Source organism: Mycotypha africana (assembly GCF_025528875.1).
Source record: "Mycotypha africana strain NRRL 2978 chromosome Unknown BDF20scaffold_2, whole genome shotgun sequence".
Lineage (NCBI taxonomy): Eukaryota > Fungi > Mucoromycota > Mucoromycetes > Mucorales > Mycotyphaceae > Mycotypha > Mycotypha africana.
In genome coordinates this window covers 186638-207261 of record NW_026515726.1, presented here as the reverse complement: position 1 = coordinate 207261, position 20624 = coordinate 186638, and the positions used below count along the sequence as shown (strand labels likewise).

Sequence of the window (20624 nt, the reverse complement as noted above, 5' to 3'; positions counted from 1 at the left end):
ATTTTTGGTGTTTTTTTCCAATCAAATGGAGGAAAGCCAAACTTATACCTCAGATAGAGGAAGATTAAGTAAAGGAGAATATGATATACGTTTATTATCTCAAGAGAAAGCTCTTCTACAACGCGAAAGCAGTTTAAATAGAAAGCAACAGCAATCGTGTCTGATAACGTAAATATACTATAAGGTTAGAGAACCTCTTCACCGAGCACTTGTCGAATTCTATCGCGTAAAGCTTCGATGGCTGCCAATTTCATTTCCAACAGTTCATCTAAATTATCCAAGTAACCAATAAATTCGCTTGACGTCTTCAACTCTTCTTTTAAATTGCTAGAAGATTGTTGTTGTTGAGCCTCGTTAAGAGCGCCTTCAACGTCTTCTTTTCTGCTAGAAAGGGTCAGCGTAAAGTTGGCTAATAGTTTGGTTTCCTTCTTTGAGAAATCTGTCACTTCTCTTATTTGCGCTCGATGGCATTTAATAAAGGACTCAATCGTCTCAGGATTAAAAAATAAACAATCGTCTAGTTTTGATGAAAGTTTATCAGCAGCAACATTGCTATGTTGACGATAAAAATGATGGGTTGAGGGTATATTACTGTGAACTTGTTGTTGTGGTATCTGAGAAGCCATTGCTGTATTGGGTATTGGAGATTCCAGGATATAATCAGGTGAGGTTGGTAACAATGCAGATCCGTTTTCTCTACCAGTAACTGTATTTGCCAGTGGTTGTTGCAATACTAAACTGTCAACAGACTGAAATTGTCGAAGATTATTCTCGTGCGGAAATTCTTCGTCAAGAATATTTACATCACCATCACTGGGAAAATCTTCATCATGCAGGAGCAGGTCATCGCCTTCTATGCCATTATAGAGATCAGGATCGTCTGAGTCTATGCATTCGTCGGGAAACTCGTCTTCATTTGCGTATCCTTCCGACGACACTCGTGCTTGTTGCTGTTGATGTATAAAATTGTTACCAGCGCTGATAGTTTCAGCATCAGAGTTGACAAATCTTCTGTCCTTTTCACCCTTCAATTCTTTCACTCTATTATATAAATTGTATTCAAGTCAATGTCATTCCTTTAAGTTAAAAATGTATTCAGCATCCTTTGAATCTCATACCTATCCGCATAGCGTAACGTATTCAAGGTATGCTCACTATTAGACTGATTCGGAGAAATTGTTGCAATCATGCAAGTCCGCGAATTACCGACAAAAGAGTCCTTCAACACTTGCGTCAATTTGCTTTGTCGAAAAGGAGTGTGTCGTTTATCTTGATCAAGAGCGCGAATACATTCTTTTAAAGCTAACAAACTTTTGTTGATCTCAGCTCCCTCCATTCTCGTTTTCATATCAGTATCACCGCGATCAGCTCCTCGTTCACTACCAGCCAAGTCAATAAAGCTCAATTTACCAATGATTTTCTTTTTGTTATTGACTGGGCGAAGAAGGATTTGAAGCACGGCATGCGATCGTGACGAATCTGAATTAGCACCCGTACTGCCAGTGCTGCGGGATTGACTACCATACTCAAATACTTGCATTAAGTCCTCGACGTTCTTTATCACATATTCTTTTAGGCCAACAATAACCACGTTTTGTTTGCCATCTTCACGAGCAAAGAGCTTTTTACGTTCGTTAAGAAGATCGTAGAGCTGTCCTTGATAAATTTCGTAAAAGCCAATCCAAGCAGACAGATGCTCATACGGTGGAGTTCGAAGTAGTGAGAACACGTCCCGAGCTGCTAGCACGTAGAGCCCAATTTTTGGATCTAACATGGTATAGGTTTTACCTGAACCTGTTTGTCCGCTGAAAGAGGAGTATAAGACAATCATTTAGCGTTAAGCATTATGATCAAGTGTCTGGGGTTTGGTGATGATTTCTTACTATGCAAAACAAGTGGCTTTTCCTCCATTAAATACGTATCTGACCAATGGGTAAGCTGTTCGTTGATAAATCTGCCAGAAATAATTTCAATAACTTGAGTAAAAAGGAATAATTGTCCAATGACTACTCAGCTCACCTTTTCATTGCTTTCATTGCTATCAAATACATCGTCAAAAGTAAAGCTATGCTGCTCTATATACTTTGTTAGATCTACTTTCATTCTAAGTTATAAATTTATCATCATATGAGTTTAATTATAAAAGATATAACCCGTTTATAAGTATCTGCTATCAAATAAGACTCACTTTGGTTCGTTCACATTGATGCTTCTTACACCAGCTGTCGGTGCAATGTCCTTTTCGCCTTTATCAACTTCCTTCTTATTCAAAGGTCTTTTCCTAACACAAACACGGATTTTCTGATTCAAATCACTGTCTTCCCCCGTTATTGCTGTTGCTACTGGTGGAGAACTGCCAAAATTACCACCCTGTGGTTGACTGCCGGTAGTAATACCACGACTACGGACAAACTTATTTTGTAAAGGTACGCCATAAGGATCCAAAAGTGGTCCTGATCCTCGGCGGATAAGCAATTCTTTATCACTGTTGTTACTGCCATCATCATCATCACTATCATAAGGCACAATGTCTTCGTTGCTTAAACTATTCAAAAAAATGTTACTGTTGGATGGTCTCAGTGAAGGCTGAGACTGCTGTTGATCTATAGTGCGTGAACGAGATCGGCCCGATACTTGTCGAGAAATATGACTATTGCATCTTGAAGGGAAAGAAGAGCCGATGGACATATTTGAAAAGTCTGAATTGATAGCGGATGTACTAACACCGTTAGAAATTGCTGATGTTGGCAGACATGATGATATATTGGCGCTTGCAGCAGTATAAAATCGATTATTGCTTATTGTAGGAGGTGTAGCAACGATGGGTGACGATAAAAGTCCATTTTCTATAGTAGGAATCTCTTGACGTAAGCTCTGTACAAGCTATATTTTAACAACTTTAGCAACAGAATGTACATCTTTTTACGGGAGGACGGTTATATGTGAGGAGAATTATGTACCTGAAATAGTTTCTTCCTATCAGCAATAGAAGTTATGCCCAGCCCACTGTAATCTTGCATGGACAACTTTTTCAAAAAGTTAGCTAATCTCGAATATATCAGATTTACTACCGATCAGAAAAAAACAACTCACCTGTGCCAAGCTTTCTAATTGCGAAATCCCATTGGCAGTGAAGCTGTTTGATTGTTATTGTAGTGAGATTGAGTGAAGCACTTTTAAAAGCTTGGTTTTAAACCTGCTGGTACCTGGAATAATACTAAAATTTATGTTTTAGTTCGTATTTATTTTCAGGTACGAAATGAAACAAAAATCCTTTTTGAAGCTTATTTCGTTCGAACAATTGTACCTGTTCTAATTCGGCCTTTTTCAGTGTTTCCAGAAGTAAAATAGACATTAGACACAATTGTCGTTTTGAATTGAGATGTAGTAAAGAGGATCGGGCAAAATATTCGACAAAAAAAGTGTGTAATAGAGAGCTAAATATGTACGATTCTTTTTATACAAGCGGAATTTGGATACTTGAGAGTTTATGCTGCTGTCATCGGAATAGGCCGCATTTGACATAAAGAATGCAAAAATCACCTCTTGAGTTATAGCACAACCATGACTCTAGATAAAGCCTAACTTAATGTTAAGTCGAATTTGATTTTTTTTTTTTTTAAGCTTCCTTGAATGATAAGTCGGAGGCTGTGTAAGAATTTCAGAAACTTGATAGTTGAGTTATGATAAAACCTTCTTGACTGAACGTTCATATAAAAAACGAGAAAGCTTTTATTAGAAGTTCCACAGTTAAATATTCTTCAACACTGTAAAATCTTGATGGCCAACAAAGCTTTCCCAATATGCTAAGATGTGAAGCTGAAGATTTCATAAACAATAAGCTTAGCCAATATAACGATTGATTGGTTCGGTCCAATTGACCTTGCATTTAGTCAACATAGCAAATTTAATTGACGGAATACAATACAATACAAATCAGCACAGAAAGCTCGAAGCGCGCTAACAGCATATACTGGACACATTACGCTTGATACTGCACTGTATGTACTTTGCAGAAAACAAATCCACAAAATGCCATACAATACTAACGCAATGTAATTTTGCTCTTATTTTACGAGTTACGGCTCGTGCTAAAATTCTCAAGCCAATCACGTCCTACCTCATTCACGTTCTACATCCACGTTTAAAAAGGGAACTCAGATGGTTGATAACAAACACTCATCTTCAATAACAGCCTTCAACCTACAGCTACCATACTTCGATATAGTCCACCAACAGCATTCACATCTTTCAGAACTTCACACTTATCGCACGCGGTTTTACTTTCACCTTCCTAATGCACAACGCATATCGTTGATACATATTTATACATTGTAACAAATGAAGGTCGAGTTACAATGATAAACTTAATCTATCATATATACTATAGATTACTGTAAAACACCTACAGATAATTCCTCCTTTCCTCTGCCTTTCCGAAATACGCTTGCCATAATCATAGCTTTTTTGACGCAAGCAATTTCTCATTTCCCAGTCATGAAGAATTATTGTGCTTAAGTGAACTGAAGAGACAGTAATCTGTAAAACAGCTCCTAAGTTCAAATTATATATCGTTGTAACTGTAAAACTGGGAACACTTTCTCTATTACAGACATAGTATATGCAATAATCAGAATCACGGAAGTAACATACAAGATTGATAGCTTCACGTCCCCGCAAAATGCTGACCCGAAGCATGCCTGTTTTTCATAGACGACAAATGTACGATTTTTTGAGGTTCAATGATCAGAAAATCAAAGTCCCCCATTATAAACCGCAAAATATTATTGACTTTACATATTTACTGCGGCAGTTCAGATCAATAAAAAATGTCATACCACTTTAGTCTTGGGGCAAAATTTGTAGAAAGCTTAGGTTCACTCAGTTTCCGATTTTCAGCGATTCTTTTTTCAGGTCAATATTCGTTAGTACCTGTGTGTTTTGATGCACTAGCTGGTTAAATGTATAATATACGGCGCTTTCCATTATTCATTAACTGAACTACTGTAACCGATCTAACGCATTTTACTGTTTGTATGTTAGGGAAGCCTTTGGCAGAAGTCACATAGATGGTTGTCGATCTGAAACTTAGCGCTAAAAAAGTGCCTTTCACGAATTGTCCAGCAAGACAATTTCATTAAAAAAAACTTTTTTATCTCTCCTCTATTTTTGTCTTTTTTTTTTCTATAAGGATATTTATTCTTCAATTTATAAAGATACCTTTTACATTAAAAATCCATATGACCACTACAGAAAAGCTACGTATTCTTTGCCTTCATGGCATGGTACAAAATGCAGGTGTTTTTAGAAAGAAAACAGCAGTTATCAGAAAGAAATTGGATAAGATGGCAGAGCTTGGTATGTTTATAGTCCAGTGACAGAATAAGTTTTAAAGTAAAGCAGGTCTAACTTATGATGCTTCTATTAGTTTATGTAACTGCTCCACAAATGACCACTGATCCTAAATATACATCAGAAGCTCACCGCGCTGCTGCTGCTGACGAAAATGCTCCTGAAGGTACGAGATTAAATTTCCAATAGGATTTGACGGCTATTATGTAGGATCGGAATTTTTCGTTTACGCACTTCGTTAATACGCCATATCACTTATATATGCTAGACGAAAAACCTTTCGCCTGGTGGCATCCTTACCCTGATCAGCAAACCGAGGACGGTTTTTATCAAGGTTTCAAAGAATCTGTCACATTTTTGAAAGAATTTATGATCAAAGAGGTATAGACAGCTAAGACACTATTTATCACTCTGAGAGAGACTAATTTCAAGCGTTTCTTATTAGGGTCCCTTTGATGGTATTTTTGGGTTTTCTCAAGGCGCTTGTCTTGCTGCTATCATGTTGATTTGTATGGAGAACCGTGCTTTAATGCCTGATCTTTTCAATTCTGATTTTAAGCACCCAAATTTTAAATTTGCTATGCTTTGTGCTGGTTTCGTGCCCGAGGCTCAAAAGGCTACTTCAGGTATTTGGAGCCATAAAATTACTACCCCTACACTTCATATGATCGGTGAAGAAGATAAATTGATTCAACCGGCCCTTCAAGATCGACTTGTAGAGCAATGCATTGAACCTACTGTTATCCGTCACGCAGGAGGGTAAACTATTATTACGAACTATTTTATGTGAACCGTTTGCTTTATCATGTTTGTGTCTAATCAACAATTGTTTTCGTTTAAATCATACAGTCATGTTGTTCCCTCTAATGCTGCTTCTCGTAACGAAACTGTTGCTTTTGTTTCCAAGTTCGCGAAACAATAGATTGCACGATAGAATTTTACTGATCATTGATGGAACATTAATGTGAACAAATCGAAGCATTTAGACATTTTGCATTTATTTCATTCTATAGAATTACAGTCATAGATTGTTCCTATTATTTCAATTAGATATTCCATTTTTTATTCATTTTTTCGACGTTCAAAATAGACTCATAATAAGTTAAAAGCGCATATAGTTATTATGCGTTCATTTCTAACACCCATTGATGTGACACTAATTCGAGATAACAGATAAGTGTCTTTGTTGTCTTTCGTTAAAGGCACAATGCTCGTAAGACGAAAGTATATCAAAGAACAAGTGACAGTTGCGGCAGCCAATTAAAAATGCTGCGTTGAAAGAGAAAAATTCCTGTTGTCATTTTTGCAATTGTGGGTTTCTCTTCAGCAATTGCTTTTAATTATACGAATCTCATGGTAACCGACACCTTATTTAGAGCACCTCCTAAAAGTGAGGATAATATCAGCAGAGATCAACACACGACCTCATCTCAATCGAATAATAACTACCAACAATCACAATCATCGTTCCCAAATATGTATACAACTACAACCGAACCTTTTCCAGCAGATACAAGGAGTAACACAGCGACGGCAACTCAATCAGCAACAGCAACCACAACTCCAATAAAAAAAGACATTACATGTATTCCACCTGCTTTCTTTGTTGGAAGTCAAGAGCCTGAAGATGCAAATGAAATCAAGCTAGACATGACAAGATCGGTTTCAATTGGGTATGGTGATCGTAGACTTTCAAGAGTCATCCCCGAGGTAGGACAAAAATAAACTGTACTATTTAGAGACTTTAAGTACAATGCCTTTATCTTACGTTTATATGAACAGCCTACATCCGCTGCCGAAGCAAAAGAAGTGAAAGAGCCACCAAGGTAATTCATGGTTTACTATGTTTGGGTTGAGCATGCATAAATTGAAGATTTCTAACAACTCGGTATCTATTTTCATAAGAACGACTGTTGCTGAATTTGTAGACCCCAACCGTGGATTATTTGGTGATGGTATTGTGCAAAAAAAAAGACGAGGTAAGTTTGATACAAAACTGAACCTGTTAATTTGGATATCAAACTGATGCTTATCAAAAACTAATTAGTACCTGCTACAAATGACCACTTCGATAAGTAATGTGCCGTCAATTTCAGTAATTCATTGTTTTTATTACATAACTAACTCCTTTACAATCAATATTGGTAGCTCTAAGAAAACTGAATACTCTACTTGTACTATTCGTGTGTTTGGATACCCCTTAAATCTTACACACAATATTATCAATCATTTCAGTCGATATGGTACTATTCGTGATTATGAACAATCAGCTTCAGGCAATTGGATTTCCATTACATATGCTAGCGACCTTTCAGCCGTAGCTGCACTCAAAAGCAATGGTACAATTATTTCTAAAAACCACCTCATCGGCGTGTGTCTAGAGCCAGAATCAGAACAACAAAATGATTCAAACAGGAATAGCAGCGGCATTAACACCAGCACTACTTCTACTACTGATACCTCTCTAAAAGGCGATAGCAAAACAGAAGACAAAGAATCGCACTCAATAATGAAAATTCAAGAAGGTATCAATTTGTATAAGACAGATTTAAAGAAAGCTAATGGTCAGTACACACTGGGTAGTGGCAAAGTTGGCATCAGCGCGAAAAAGAGTAAGTCTTTGACAAACGATTTACTTGGAAAAATGAAAGAATATGTTTTTGGATGGTAGAAGGCAGCTACTATAATTATTATCATTAGCAATATTCACAATGTCAAGCTGATAATAAACTGAGAGCAGAATGCGAATAAAGTCATAAAACGGTGTTGAAAAGGGTCATTAGTTTGTCGTAATATTCCTTTGGCCGAAGGAGTCACATCCGAGATATGGACAATAAAACATTGGGTATGGAATGGTATTGATAGCCACTTTTTATTAGGGGAATGCTCCGAAAATTATTGTATGTTTGAATGGATCATATCCGTAGCCATAAGTGACCTTTAGCAACCACCGTTGTATATTGTAAGTCGTTAAGCCTTAAAGTCCTTTTTCCTCACACGCAAGATTGTTCCGCATAAGGTTATGCTTATTACTGGCCTACATTTTCTTTCCAGTTACATTACCGTACCAATTTCCTTATTAATAGCATTCTTGTTTATAGATTTTAAGCTCACTTTAGACTAACCGATATAAGCTTGTCTACTAAAGAGATAAACAAGTATATTGTAACCGGTAAGTGAGTTACCAAATAAAAGGCCTTCCGACGTAGTGGAAAGTATTACATACTTCATTGAATTTAGGCTTCAGTCCTCTTTTTCCTTGAGTTTGCTACGTTTGACATTGCTCTTCACTTCACCTTAGTGTTACTCTGTAGAAACCACTGGAACGATTGGTAAAGAGCTTATATGTATTTTTAGCTCCTTTATTCAATGCTTGTACAATTAACATTGGTTCATTCTTATTGTCAAAATATTAAGTTAGCGCGTTGTTCATTTTCAGCAAAAATACGAAACGTATTCCCATACTGTAATCAGTTTGCAGTTCGAGGACATCAAATATGTAATGCCTGCTACAAGGATATGCGATGTAATTCTGGGTGAGATTTAAGGTTAAACATGGCAGAGCTATACAAGGAATATATAGATACTAAATAGGTGGCATTAGCTTTGATCACATAATGATTTAGAGGGCTCACGAGCCTTGAGAAGTGAAAACGTCGATATAGAGGATGATGAAGATAATGATGGAAGGGCTTAAGGGTGCAAAGACGTGTACAGTGATTGGTCACGGTAGGAAAAGTACTTGCTTTTGACAAAAATGGACCAATGTCTTTCTAAATGGATACGGGCTATGCATTAAAATTTTGATCGCTGTCAATTCTGTATAACACAACATACATCTGTTGCTGAAGAGGAATATCACCGCATTCTTCGTTATTTAACTCTATTATCGAATGCTACAAAAACCGAAAACTCAGGATGAGGAAATTTGGTTATGAGCAGACAATTGTGTCTCTTTATTATCCTAGTTTTGAACATGAACTTCATACACTGACAGACAGGCGAATAAGTTTCAAAATGAAAAGCATCATCCTTTCGTAAGTACCGTATTTATGGTCTATAACGATTTAATTATCACAAGGTACAAGTAGCGACGAAACTATTTACATATGGTTTACTTTGAAAGATGAAAGATTTGTTGATCAAGTCTAAAGGAATTGCGATTTTAGGGAAGAAAATTACTAAGCATGCCAAAAAGTTGAAACAGTAAGAAAAAAATATGGAAGAAGTATATGAAAAGATATGTAAAAGTAAGCATGAACTTTTGAACAATTTCTTATTCGTTAAGTCGGCAGTTTCCGGCACCATTTTGAGCTATTGCTTGTTCAAATAGTCATACCTCTCTTGTGTAAAGATGTCCTGTATTCAGCATGTCAATACTGTAGGTTTCGTATTTGCCACTCTCTCCAGTTTTCTTTACCGAAATAGAAATAGCTGATCAATAAGAGAAAATAATTACTGTGGCCAAACATTAAGGAAATAGAAATACTCATTCAATAGCGCATCGATTACAGTTTGATAATAGCTGCGAGCCTGATGTTTTCCATAAATGCTGAGGGCAAGTTAAGGATAAATGAAATTTACGAGAATTAAATAAGCATGTAATACACACCGGACCTGGATATTTTTCATTCAGTAACCATATAACTGCTCAACAACATGATTTATCTTTTTCAGAGAATGTTTTTAGGATGGTGCTGGAAATGAAACTTTCAACGACGGATATTCCGATTGCTACTATATATTGCTATCACTGTTCTATGCTTCTGTATCTCCCACGATCAAAGTAGAATTTTTGTGATACAAGAAACTTGAGCAGAAACGCGATTAATCGCTTACATGGATTTATCGTTCGCTTTCATAGCTTTTAAGATCCTTTGCATGATATAAGTTTCTGTGTCTGTTTGTTATCATTCCGTTCACAGATAGGTAACGACATTATTTAAGAACTAGCCTAAGCTGTATGTTGCTTTAATTGCTGCTGTGATACAATTAGCCTTAGAATTTGTGGAACTTCTGTATGCCAAAATGGATGATGCATCTTGAATATGTCGAGTTACTCTATTAATTCGCTTTCACAGTCATAAGTACCAACTACAAATAGTTCGAGGGATTCTGTTATGATCTGCGTTTGTCAAGAATGCAGTACTGTCTAAACAGTATGATTTTTTGAGACACAGACAATGCGGCATGTCTACTACTTAGGACACAGACTACAGTAATTCTTCATAAGGATTTGCTTCTACTGAAAATTGATATGATTTCGAAAAGATAGGGAATAACCGCGCTAGTTTCTAAACTCTTCTGATTGAAAGAGCGGGATAGTTCGGGTATATTCTGTACAATACTCACAGACGAGTCGATCGAAATATAGTTTTTTTCTGCTCTTTGCGGACCAAATTATAGAAAAATGGTATTAAGAATCCAGGGTAAAAGGCAACGGACTCTAAATTGCTTTACCAATCGTTTTCTTCAATCAGCAGTGTACATACTATCTACTATTGTTTTATCATTGCAAAACTACGTATGTCCAATCGACGTACGACAAAATAGAGTTGAAACAAATGAAGATTAAGGATGCTCTACCTAAGCTGTTTGGTAAAACGCTTTTTTAAATACCTTTGGTGTGTATTGCTCTTTCTATGGTGAGTAACAGAAGCGTTCTTGGTTGCACCGAAAGCTTGATGACAGGCAATCTCTTTTGTTCTTGATTCCGGTTACACAGGTTGGCAAGCGAGCGTAAAACAGATTAAATTCATCAACATAACCAAAATAAGTGAACTTTTTGTATCTTTTCTTCTTGCAATCATTTCTTGAGTTATAGAAGTAAAACTTGAGCCATTCTACTACAGTCCAGCAGAGTAATGAGCACAGAATCTGATTTTCAACAACAACAAGAATGTTCTCAAGAGCCAGGAAGATTAGGACGCTTTGCATTACGCTTTATGTCTGCTGATTCATTTGCTTATAAATTATTATTTGGACCAGACCCTCATAAAGTTCGACCCAAAGTACTTATTTTGCTGGCTGGTCTATGCATACTACAGGTGGTCATATGGGTGGTAGCCGTAATTGCCTACAAACCCTATCCATCGATGATGGGAACGGGAGCATTAGCATATACCCTGGGCCTAAGGCATGCTGTTGATGCAGGTACACACACCAACGAGAAAGATACATTTTTATGACAAAAGATGGACGTAGCACTTACAATTTCTCAACTATGTGTTAATGGATATAGATCATATATCCGCCATTGACAATGTTACAAGGAAGCTGTTGAGCAACAAACAACACCCAGTTTGTGTTGGACTTTTCTTCTCTTTGGGCCACTCAACCGTCGTCTTTATCACTTCCATCATTATTGCGGCTACTGCCAACGCTGTCGCGAACAGCGTTGAAGATTTCTCCGAAATTGGCGGTTTGATTGGTACCAGCGTCTCTATCACCTTTCTTTTCCTTATCGCAACCTTGAATTTAATATGTCTCATCAGTATTGTCAAAACCATGCGAAAAGTCAAACGAGAAGGCACATATACAGAATTGGATATAGAAGATTATCTGAATCGACAAGGTATTCTGGGACGCTTTTTCCGCCCTGTCTTCAAATTTGTGAACGCGTCATGGAAGATGTACCCATTGGGTTTCTTGTTCGGTTTGGGATTTGACACAGCTTCGGAAGTGACATTATTGGGTATTACAGCTGTTCAAGGTGCACAAGGGATGTCGATGTGGTTGATTATCATACTTCCGTTATTGTTTGCTTCAGGTAAAAAGCACAATCATACGAAAACAAAATACTCAGTACATTCTAATATTGAATATCATTGCAATCATATGGTTGTAGGTATGGCTTTGATTGACTCATTGGATAGCTTTTTGATGCTCTTTACATATACTTGGGCCTATGTCAACCCCATCAGAAAAATGTTCTATAATTTAACAATCACATCCATCAGTGTGATAGTGGCTGTCATTGTAGCATTGATAGAGCTATTTTCATTGATTGGGGAGCAGCTCGAATTAGACAACGGTTGGTGGCAATTCTGGTACTTCTTGGCTGATAGTTTTGAATACATTGGTATAATCATTGTGGGGGCTTTTATAATAACGTGGGTTATAAGCGCGATAGTCTATCGTATGATGGGATATAGAGATTTGGAAAAGGAGTTCGACAATGTAGAAGCAGGAAAATTGAAGATCCAGTCTGGTGCCACTAATGTGCTGGAAAAAATTGAGGAGGGAGAGGTGAAAAAGCCCCATCAGTTTGAACATAAGCCCGAGCAAATTTAAGTAGCTTTTGAGGCTCGAAATCTCCATTCTTGTGCTCAATCTCTCATAGAGCAGTAAAAAAAAGTATCCTAATTAACACCCTACCTCTTATTTATTATACCTAATTTTGTTACATTGATAAAGTACTAAGGACTTAAATCCTTTAATGTCGTATGAAGCTATATCTTTCCTAACTGTACAAGCGAGTTTATTCTAAAATCTATAATTGGTTAAGACGTTTTCACCATCCAGATGATCATTGATAAAATGAAAGCCAGGAAAATGAGGCTGATACAACTTAATATCCCATTCAAATAAGCAAAGGCACGTATAGATGTCATATTCTCATCAAAGTGAACATCTTGTATTGTAGCCACTGCTTCTTCTCCCTCATTATTATTCATAACATGAGCAGAACTCCTACTGGAATATAGATAGTAACCAAAACCTACCCACCACAATGGAAAAAATAGAAATCCGAAAACAAATAATATACAGTGTATTTTGACTTCCTTTCTGTACAATATTCGCGAACGCTGCCTTTCCTCTGCCACAATTGCTGTATTAATGAACGATGTTGGTCTGAGTGGCAACGACAAGATGGATCTGGTTTGAGTAGATGCATTAGGTGTTAGAGATTCATGGTGTCTGTTGGAAAGGCTACTTAATCGTTGCTGTACGTGATGAATTATGTCGGCTACTACAGAGGACTTTCTTCGCGGTAGTCGCACTTTATCATTCATCAGCGTATTTTCATGCGAATGATAAAAGTGATGGTTGACAAAAAATGCAATAGGCGACCGTTTGGGAGGGGTTGGAAATTTTAATGGTGTAGAAGGAGTTGTAGACGCCAAACTTACACCTGAAATAGTATCGTTTTTAGAGCTTGAAGACGTGTCTTCGTTTTCCCTTTTACTATGAATCGATAGGCGCGGTGTTATTTCTGTTGTGTTCCTTAGAAAAACATGATTCTGTTTATGTATAGGTTGTTTGCCCTTTCTCTTGGTAGCTTTGCGTGGTTTTTGACCGGATGATGTCGAGTTGGAGGATGGCGATAAAGAAGAGGTCTCTTCCTCGTTTTTATCGTTATAAAATGCAGCTAAAAAATCTTGTAAACTATGCCTTTGGTGCTGCTTCTTATCAAGTTTTATGTTGAATCCTTTTCTTGCAATAGACGACAGTTCCTTTATTTTACCTTTTTGTTCAACTCGTCGTAGACTATCAGTAGAAGGCGGAAACGTTCTTCTCTGCTGTCGTATTGTCCAAAGATTGTAAGGCTTTGTTGAAGACTTTTTTCTCCTTAGGTTGTGAAGACGAGTCATTGTCGAGGACCCATCAGCAATTGTCGGTGGCCAGCGATATTGTTGTCTAATATCAGTGGAGCATGAATTTTTCTTACTAGAGCTATTGCTAAAACTTCTATCATTCCATAAATCAGCATTATTCAGCCATGAATAACGTAAAGGAGAGGAAACTTTCACGCTGGACGACAAGTAAGACGATGCTGAGGGCAAGGTAGTTCTATTCAGAAAAGACAGTTGATATTGATCGCTTGTCAAGCTACCGGAAAAGGTTCTGTTGTACATGCCATTGTCATTTTGCTGCTTGACCGTTGTAGGCAGCGTTTGACTATTTTGTTCGATATCAATGGCTGCTGTTGTGTTATATTTAAAACGTTTATTTTCTGAAATGTTCGAAAAAGAAGAGTAGCTCATAACCAAAAGAAGGCGCTAAAATCACCGTTTTTTTTTTTTTTAAAAAAAAAGAAAAGGAGGGAAAAGTAAAAGCATAAAAACTAAGGAGTCAAATAAAAACCGCTTGCTTCCAAAGAAAGATGTGTATTACAACTGCAGTTAATATAAGGTGGATCCACGTAAATCCTTTTCATTTCGATGCGTGTTGTAGATAGAATGTTGCAACTTTTAGGAATATAGTTCTCTTCAAAAATCACTTCAACTGCATTAGATCTGTATGATTAAACCAAGCATATGCTTCTCAAAGTGTTTGCTCCTTACTCAAGATTTTCAGATTTCGATTAAACATGTTTTATGTATAACATAGCTTCAGTATTGAAAGTTTTTAGCGAAGAGGTTTGCAGCTCGTATTAGCAACTCTTCTCCAAGAGTGAGAAATTTCATAGATCGAATTTGCAAAACATGATTGTTGTTAAGTTTTCAAGTAAGGGGCTAAGGGCTCTTCAGCATTGATTCCAAAAATGGTAAGCTCTGTACAAATTATACTTAGACAGCAGTTCTTTGATCGAACAAAATAACGGCAAAGAGTATAACGCGAAATTAGCAATTTTAATGAGAGCAGGAATACTGAAAAATGCTTGGAAAGATGAAGCAGAGAGTCTCATATGGATTATATTCCGAAGCAACGCTAGCATATGAAGTATTAAGAATGTCTTTCCGGTTTATATACCTAGAATAGTTATAAAATCTAGGATGGTATTCCTTTTATTCAAACAAGAGTATATTCATGAGTACCTCTATTCGGAGCACATGAGGGATATATTTTAGCAGCGCTCATTTGCAATTTCTTCTTTAAAGAAACCACAATTCTATTATGCCTTAACATAAACAATATCATGGCCACTATGCTCAATAAAATGAACCAAGAGACAAAACGAATATATGGTGACGATACTCTGCTCATCTCTGTTGCTGTTGATGTTATTGCTTCTGTCGTAAAAAATCCTTCAGACTGTATAGCTTTTGAAATGGCATAATGACCACTTCCTGTCAAATGAATGCTATCCCACCAAAGATAATCATTGACAGGGTCAGCACATCGGCCTTGACATACATCCCAATAAGCATCGTTGACATTTTTGATGCCGGCTATACTGGTTGGATCACCCAATACATTGCTGAAAACAGAATAGGTGTCAAAAAAGTTAACATTGCTGGTGCTTTGCTGCTGTTGCCATTCGGAAAGTTCGTCCTCCAAGGCAGCGTTGAAGTCGATAATATTCTGTTTTAGATTGACTGTAGATTGCTTATGTAATAACGCGTAAGGAGAAAATTCCAAAGCAGGTACACCCATAACAATAATTTGCGCTTTGGGATTTTTGGTTTGAATGTATGTCTATGAGTTACAGAAAAATATATATTAATGAATTGTTCAGTTTACTTGAATTGAAAACTCAACCCAGGCACAGCCGCAAAGGCACACTGCGCAAGAAAAATCTTACCACTTGATCCTTAATGCATTGTAACCAATAGTTTATTGATTCAGTAGCGGCTGTCATAAAAGTAAAGAAAGATTAATTGCATGTCCGGAAAACCAAGCTTAAAGAAAACAGTTGGATACCTTCTACTTTTGTTTCCATTAGATCTGTTACTCCCAGAAATATGATATGTATGACTGAATTACTTCCTTCTTCTCCCATAACGCTACCTATTTGCTGTTGTCCGTCTTCCACCTGTTTTTGCAACCAGCTACCATTCTTATTGGAATTTTTGCAAAATGTAGCACCTGGTTTTGCTTGTGAAATAAGCTTAATGTTCCATTCGGCTGCTAGTTGTTGACTCCATATAGGTCCATTTGTTCGTTTTGTCCCTGGCTGAATATCTGCTGAATCATCTAATTATCGATCTGAAACATCGTGGATTTATGAATGAAATCGGATCGTACCTGAGTATGAATCACCATAGACTAGAACGTACTTGGTTTTATTAGGCAGAGACATGTTTATCTTTTTAGTTATTTTAAAAAAATTTATAAAATATGGAGTACAAAAGAAGAAACAAAGTGGACTGACATAAATCTGCTTTTAAGCTTTTGACTGAAAATGAAATCACACCACACTCAAAGTGCTTAAATCATTTCAGACGACTCTAGCAATATTTATTGGACAACTTGCATTTTAAATTTTAAATACACTTACAGTTAAATTGTAACATTTGCGTCTAACTTTAGATGGATTCAATCCCTACCTCTTAAGGCCAAGTTTTTTCTGTAAGCATTTTTCGCAGAGTATTTCTGCATGCCTACTTTTACCCGGGATATCATCAGGCATAATTGTCTTATACGCCTCCTGAATTCAAAGCGATAATCCATCTCGCTTCTGCAACGGATAGCCTCTGGAACAAATTTACAATGGTGAATTCTATAATTGTCGTTGACTATACAAAATCCTTCATATCGTGCTTACATTGGAGTCTGTTCCTTTTTTAACGATGATTCAATTACCGGCCTGTAACGCATGTGCTCCTTTTAAGAAGCTTAGTAAAGTAGACAGTCTTTGCATTTAGGACAGACAACAGAATAAAAGTGTAGAAAAAAGTTTTCTATCTCTTTTATACAATTGAATCTTAGCAATTCATTACGTATCTCAAACAGGATACAATAACCTAAAAATAGCACGCTCTGACCATACTCGACACCTTCAATAGAAAACGCGTTTGACAGGTCACGTCGTTTTTCTGCTTTGGTGATCTGATTTGCTCATGGTATTTATTCATAAAAGCGGCATGCTTCTGATCTTTTTTCATAAAGATTTGACAAAGTACATCTCAGAGAAAAAATGCTGTATTCTCAGGCTCAAGGAGTCCCATGTGTATTCACAACAAGACCTGGAAGTTGGAACTATGAACCACCATCATCAGCAACGACGTCCTCTGTTCTAACTGGCGCTAAGTCTTTCGAATACATCTTCTTGCCAGCCATTTCCATGAATTCCATATCTTCAGAACGTCCCAGTATTCCATTCCCTCCTGCCAGATCCTCGTCTTCATCTCTTTGAAGTGGTCGCACAAGCCATACTATTATATGAAATGGGTTGGTATTCATTAACATTCATAACGCGGAGAACCCCTTCTGTATCGTTATTTTATAGTTACAAACCTTCGATCTCATCTACTATAAATTTATCCTTTTCAGATAATTGAGGGCTTGAATAAGTTGTGCACAAAGGGCCTGCTCTAGAATGTCCGTTATGGAAGTCTGCGTCAATCCACAAACCTGCGTAATCAAACTGTCCACCCATTCCAAATCCATTTGGTAAACTCTTTTTTCCCCAGCACAAATACTGATAATGATCATTGCTACTATTCGCGCCGTCCCAAACACCAAATGCCTTGTTCAAACGGAACAAAAAGTTTGCTGAATGACCATACCAAGTTGTGCTCGGCGGATATTCCCAAGCATCGTCTGCATAGCCACCAAAAACATCACCGTCTTTAGTCTTGATTACAACAAATGTAGCGCCTTGTTTCACCATTTTACTAACAAATACTTGCCAACTATTTCCATCTCGTTGTGTAGAGAATAAAAGGGTATGTTGTAAATCTTCAAGTACTTTACGTTGAGTACGTTCGTAGTCTGACCAAGAAAGGGCGTTGGATGGTAGAGAAAGGCTGAGAAGAAAATAGTCGTAAGGTGTGAGAAGACCAGAAAATCTGTCAGCATCACCGAACAAGCGACGCGTCAATGAATCGTGTTTCTGGATACGAGGCGACATTAAATGAGCTAGACGACGCTTATGCAGCGCCTTGTCATTCGTTTGTTTTGTTGCGTGATAGGTGCTACCAAATAGGATATACTCAACGGTCAATTGAAATAGAACACAGAATCCAGGAGTATTTTCGATCCATTGAATAAACTCAGCTTCGGTGATTGTAGAAGGCAATGAAGTAGCTAATTCTTGCCAATTGCTATCTTCTTCTACTATTGTTTTATTTTCATCCCTATTATCGAGATCAAGCCATGCCATGGATAACGTTGCTTGCTTGGCTTTTTCATCTGTATGATTTAGCATGTAACACACTAATAGGTCCAACTTTTCTGTATCTTCCAGATCCTTGCTCCATTGATAAGAGCTGCCCTCAAACCAAAGAGGAATAGCTGACTGTACGACAGCATGCACAAACATTTGTAAGGACATTTTATTCTCTGAGGCAATACATATTTGACGGAAGGTAAAGTAAATAGATGTCTTGTCTTGGGTTTTCAATAACCCATGCAAAAACTCCAAGTACTCGACGGTGCTGGCTTTTTGTTTGTGTGCCATTGTTCTTATTATGCCATCAGCAAGATCTTTATTGAAGTATTCAGGCAAAGAGTTATTGTCATCACATATTTGTTTGAGCTTTTCTAGTTCATGAGCTGTCCACTCGGACCATAAGCGCTCTTCTTTGGCTTTAATCGTACTCTGTCCGTTCCCCATTCTTGGCTGATGCCTCGTAATGAACGTGGATGAGGGAAATAAATAGTTGAGAAACCAAATAAATTCATGCTTCAGTGTTTTCGCTTCAGATTCGATTTGTCTTTTTTTAAAAAAATCACTCTTTTATTGGCTGAAAACGGACTAATTGACAATCTGTTCTGGACACTTCCTAGAACAAAACTGAACTGATAGCAGTTGTTCAGTCCAAAACAACTTGAAAACTGGAAGTATAACAGTCTGAATAACCCTTCTTTCACATATTTTTCTCTTGAGAGTCCCTCTCCAAAGTCTACACTATAGACTTTATTAAGCGGAAAGCCCTGCAATTGCAGATTCCGTTGGGCGTACGGAAACAGATAACATTTACGGCATCTCAATAAATAGTAGCTTAGGTGAGTACGGGAAAGGTATGTAATCAATTGTCCCAGTAATCACAATCATAGCTCAAAATTCCGATGTAGAGCGTTAGCAAATTATTTTGCTACTTTAGCAAGGAAAGAAACCCATCAGATATTCTTTTGCAAAAATTGTAGTATTTGTTGCAACTGTGATTGTAATGGCGGCTAAGAATATGTATCACATTGCTCAAGAGGTTTGGGTTAGTCATGGAAGACCTCGTTTTCAAAGATTTACAGATAATTAAGTCTACTTTTTATCGAGACCATATCCAAAAAAATTGTACTCAAAACTTCAATTTTCTTTGTTCTTTTGATATGAAAATCGATTTAATGCTGTCCAAAATCGAACTGAAGCCTGTAAGTTAACAGCATCTACTCGACCCATAAAACAACGTACCAACGCACCAGTCAAGTGGGGGTATATCTTGGCCAATTATCCAAATGCTACTTTATGAGGTCGATTACCTTCAACACGAAGAATGTCCCCTACCCCATCAGAAACATTCACACAACCCTTGTTAGACTGGCCTCTGCGCCGGTCACCATCAATGCTTAATTGCTTCTTAGTCTGCATTATGATACACTATCTTGCTTTTTTGACCATAACATATTTTGATTTGCCCAGGGTAATTATCTGATATGTAGTTTATCTAGTGTGCCCATTGGGTTTAAAAATTATATAATAACAAATCATGTTTAATCGTATTAGAACGCAGTGACTGTCTCAGCAATTACAGTATTTTCGCTTCAGATTCAGACTCTTTGAAGAAAAATTCGGACTTTTTATTGGGAAAATTTATACTGGTTATAGGAAAAATTTTGGACTGATCAATTGTTTGATTGGGATTCTTTACGAAGCTGTCTCAGACCATTTCTTTTGCATCCCAAGATGGTCGCAAACACTTTTTTCTTCCTACCGATCCACCAACCACCTCATAATGAAGCGACCAGGAGAATATAATGTGAAACCGCGGTTGCACTCACATCTTTGGGCCAAGTACTCATAGATTCTACAGTGCAGCTTCAAGCCTACGTCAATAGATTGCGGGCAGGCTCTTCTATAGATACCGACGACCCAGATCAGGATTTAGAAACATCACTACTACGACGATTGGCCAACAGTGCCCTTTGGCCTCATTTGGCTTCAGCGTTTAGGCTTTATTTTAACAACCAAATACAACAAGTAGCAGATATAGGGGTAGTTCCCAAACGGATGTTCAATCTGTTCTGGTCCCTTCCTTTGTTTCTTCCGGCTCATGACCTAGGCTATCGCACCATTTTGAAAAAATTACCATGCTTATCAGTCTTACAAGCAGCAGGGGTAGTTTCATCTGCTATCTGCAAATTTTGTTATCATGATATTGATATGTTCGAACATTTCATAACCAGTTGCCCTCTACGCTGGCAGATATGGCAAGAAGGCCTCGCGG

At 37.4% G+C, this 20624-nt stretch overlaps 8 protein-coding genes across 8 annotated transcripts; 3 read left to right on the top strand and 5 right to left on the bottom strand.

Moving 5' to 3' along the window:
• Nucleotide 1: 1 nt before the first annotated feature.
• On the bottom strand, nucleotides 2-2906 carry BDF20DRAFT_257079 (P-loop containing nucleoside triphosphate hydrolase protein). The gene is made up of 5 exons (XM_053075016.1): nucleotides 2189-2906; nucleotides 2020-2104; nucleotides 1884-1954; nucleotides 1119-1805; nucleotides 2-1041 (listed from the first exon to the last, which is right to left on the bottom strand). Exons 1-5 carry the CDS (start codon nucleotides 2686-2688, stop codon nucleotides 186-188), a joined length of 2199 nt encoding a protein of 732 aa, XP_052938667.1. The 5' UTR covers nucleotides 2689-2906; the 3' UTR covers nucleotides 2-185.
• Nucleotides 2907-4072: 1166 nt separating this feature from the next.
• Nucleotides 4073-4698, bottom strand: BDF20DRAFT_832252 (uncharacterized protein; the record flags this gene model as incomplete). The annotated part of the gene is made up of 3 exons (XM_053078523.1): nucleotides 4073-4132; nucleotides 4208-4294; nucleotides 4396-4698. The coding sequence occupies 3 exons, from the start codon at nucleotides 4696-4698 to the stop codon at nucleotides 4073-4075; spliced, it is 450 nt and encodes a 149-aa protein (XP_052938666.1).
• Nucleotides 4699-4785: 87 nt separating this feature from the next.
• BDF20DRAFT_256544 (serine hydrolase FSH) lies at nucleotides 4786-6490 on the top strand. The gene is made up of 6 exons (XM_053075015.1): nucleotides 4786-4963; nucleotides 5044-5358; nucleotides 5429-5518; nucleotides 5621-5733; nucleotides 5798-6111; nucleotides 6202-6490. The coding sequence occupies exons 2-6, from the start codon at nucleotides 5241-5243 to the stop codon at nucleotides 6272-6274; spliced, it is 708 nt and encodes a 235-aa protein (XP_052938665.1). The 5' UTR covers nucleotides 4786-4963; nucleotides 5044-5240; the 3' UTR covers nucleotides 6275-6490.
• Nucleotides 6491-6705: 215 nt separating this feature from the next.
• Nucleotides 6706-8023, top strand: BDF20DRAFT_909937 (uncharacterized protein; the record flags this gene model as incomplete). Its single annotated transcript, XM_053083651.1, has 5 exons — nucleotides 6706-7062; nucleotides 7135-7178; nucleotides 7258-7331; nucleotides 7400-7427; nucleotides 7501-8023. The coding sequence occupies 5 exons, from the start codon at nucleotides 6706-6708 to the stop codon at nucleotides 8021-8023; spliced, it is 1026 nt and encodes a 341-aa protein (XP_052938664.1).
• A 3424-nt stretch (nucleotides 8024-11447) lies between these two features.
• BDF20DRAFT_814793 (high-affinity nickel-transport protein-domain-containing protein) lies at nucleotides 11448-12645 on the top strand (the record flags this gene model as incomplete). Its single annotated transcript, XM_053077014.1, has 3 exons — nucleotides 11448-11505; nucleotides 11594-12121; nucleotides 12200-12645. 3 exons carry the CDS (start codon nucleotides 11448-11450, stop codon nucleotides 12643-12645), a joined length of 1032 nt encoding a protein of 343 aa, XP_052938663.1.
• A 14-nt stretch (nucleotides 12646-12659) lies between these two features.
• BDF20DRAFT_256285 (uncharacterized protein) lies at nucleotides 12660-14373 on the bottom strand. The gene has a single exon (XM_053075014.1). The coding sequence runs from the start codon at nucleotides 14337-14339 to the stop codon at nucleotides 12855-12857; it is 1485 nt and encodes a 494-aa protein (XP_052938662.1). The 5' UTR covers nucleotides 14340-14373; the 3' UTR covers nucleotides 12660-12854.
• Nucleotides 14374-15087: 714 nt separating this feature from the next.
• On the bottom strand, nucleotides 15088-16318 carry BDF20DRAFT_904480 (uncharacterized protein; the record flags this gene model as incomplete). The annotated part of the gene is made up of 4 exons (XM_053083035.1): nucleotides 15088-15714; nucleotides 15821-15870; nucleotides 15940-16212; nucleotides 16264-16318. 4 exons carry the CDS (start codon nucleotides 16316-16318, stop codon nucleotides 15088-15090), a joined length of 1005 nt encoding a protein of 334 aa, XP_052938661.1.
• Nucleotides 16319-17217: 899 nt separating this feature from the next.
• Nucleotides 17218-17851, bottom strand: BDF20DRAFT_815228 (TLD-domain-containing protein; the record flags this gene model as incomplete). The annotated part of the gene is made up of 2 exons (XM_053077061.1): nucleotides 17218-17393; nucleotides 17476-17851. The coding sequence occupies 2 exons, from the start codon at nucleotides 17849-17851 to the stop codon at nucleotides 17218-17220; spliced, it is 552 nt and encodes a 183-aa protein (XP_052938660.1).
• Nucleotides 17852-20624: the final 2773 nt, after the last annotated feature.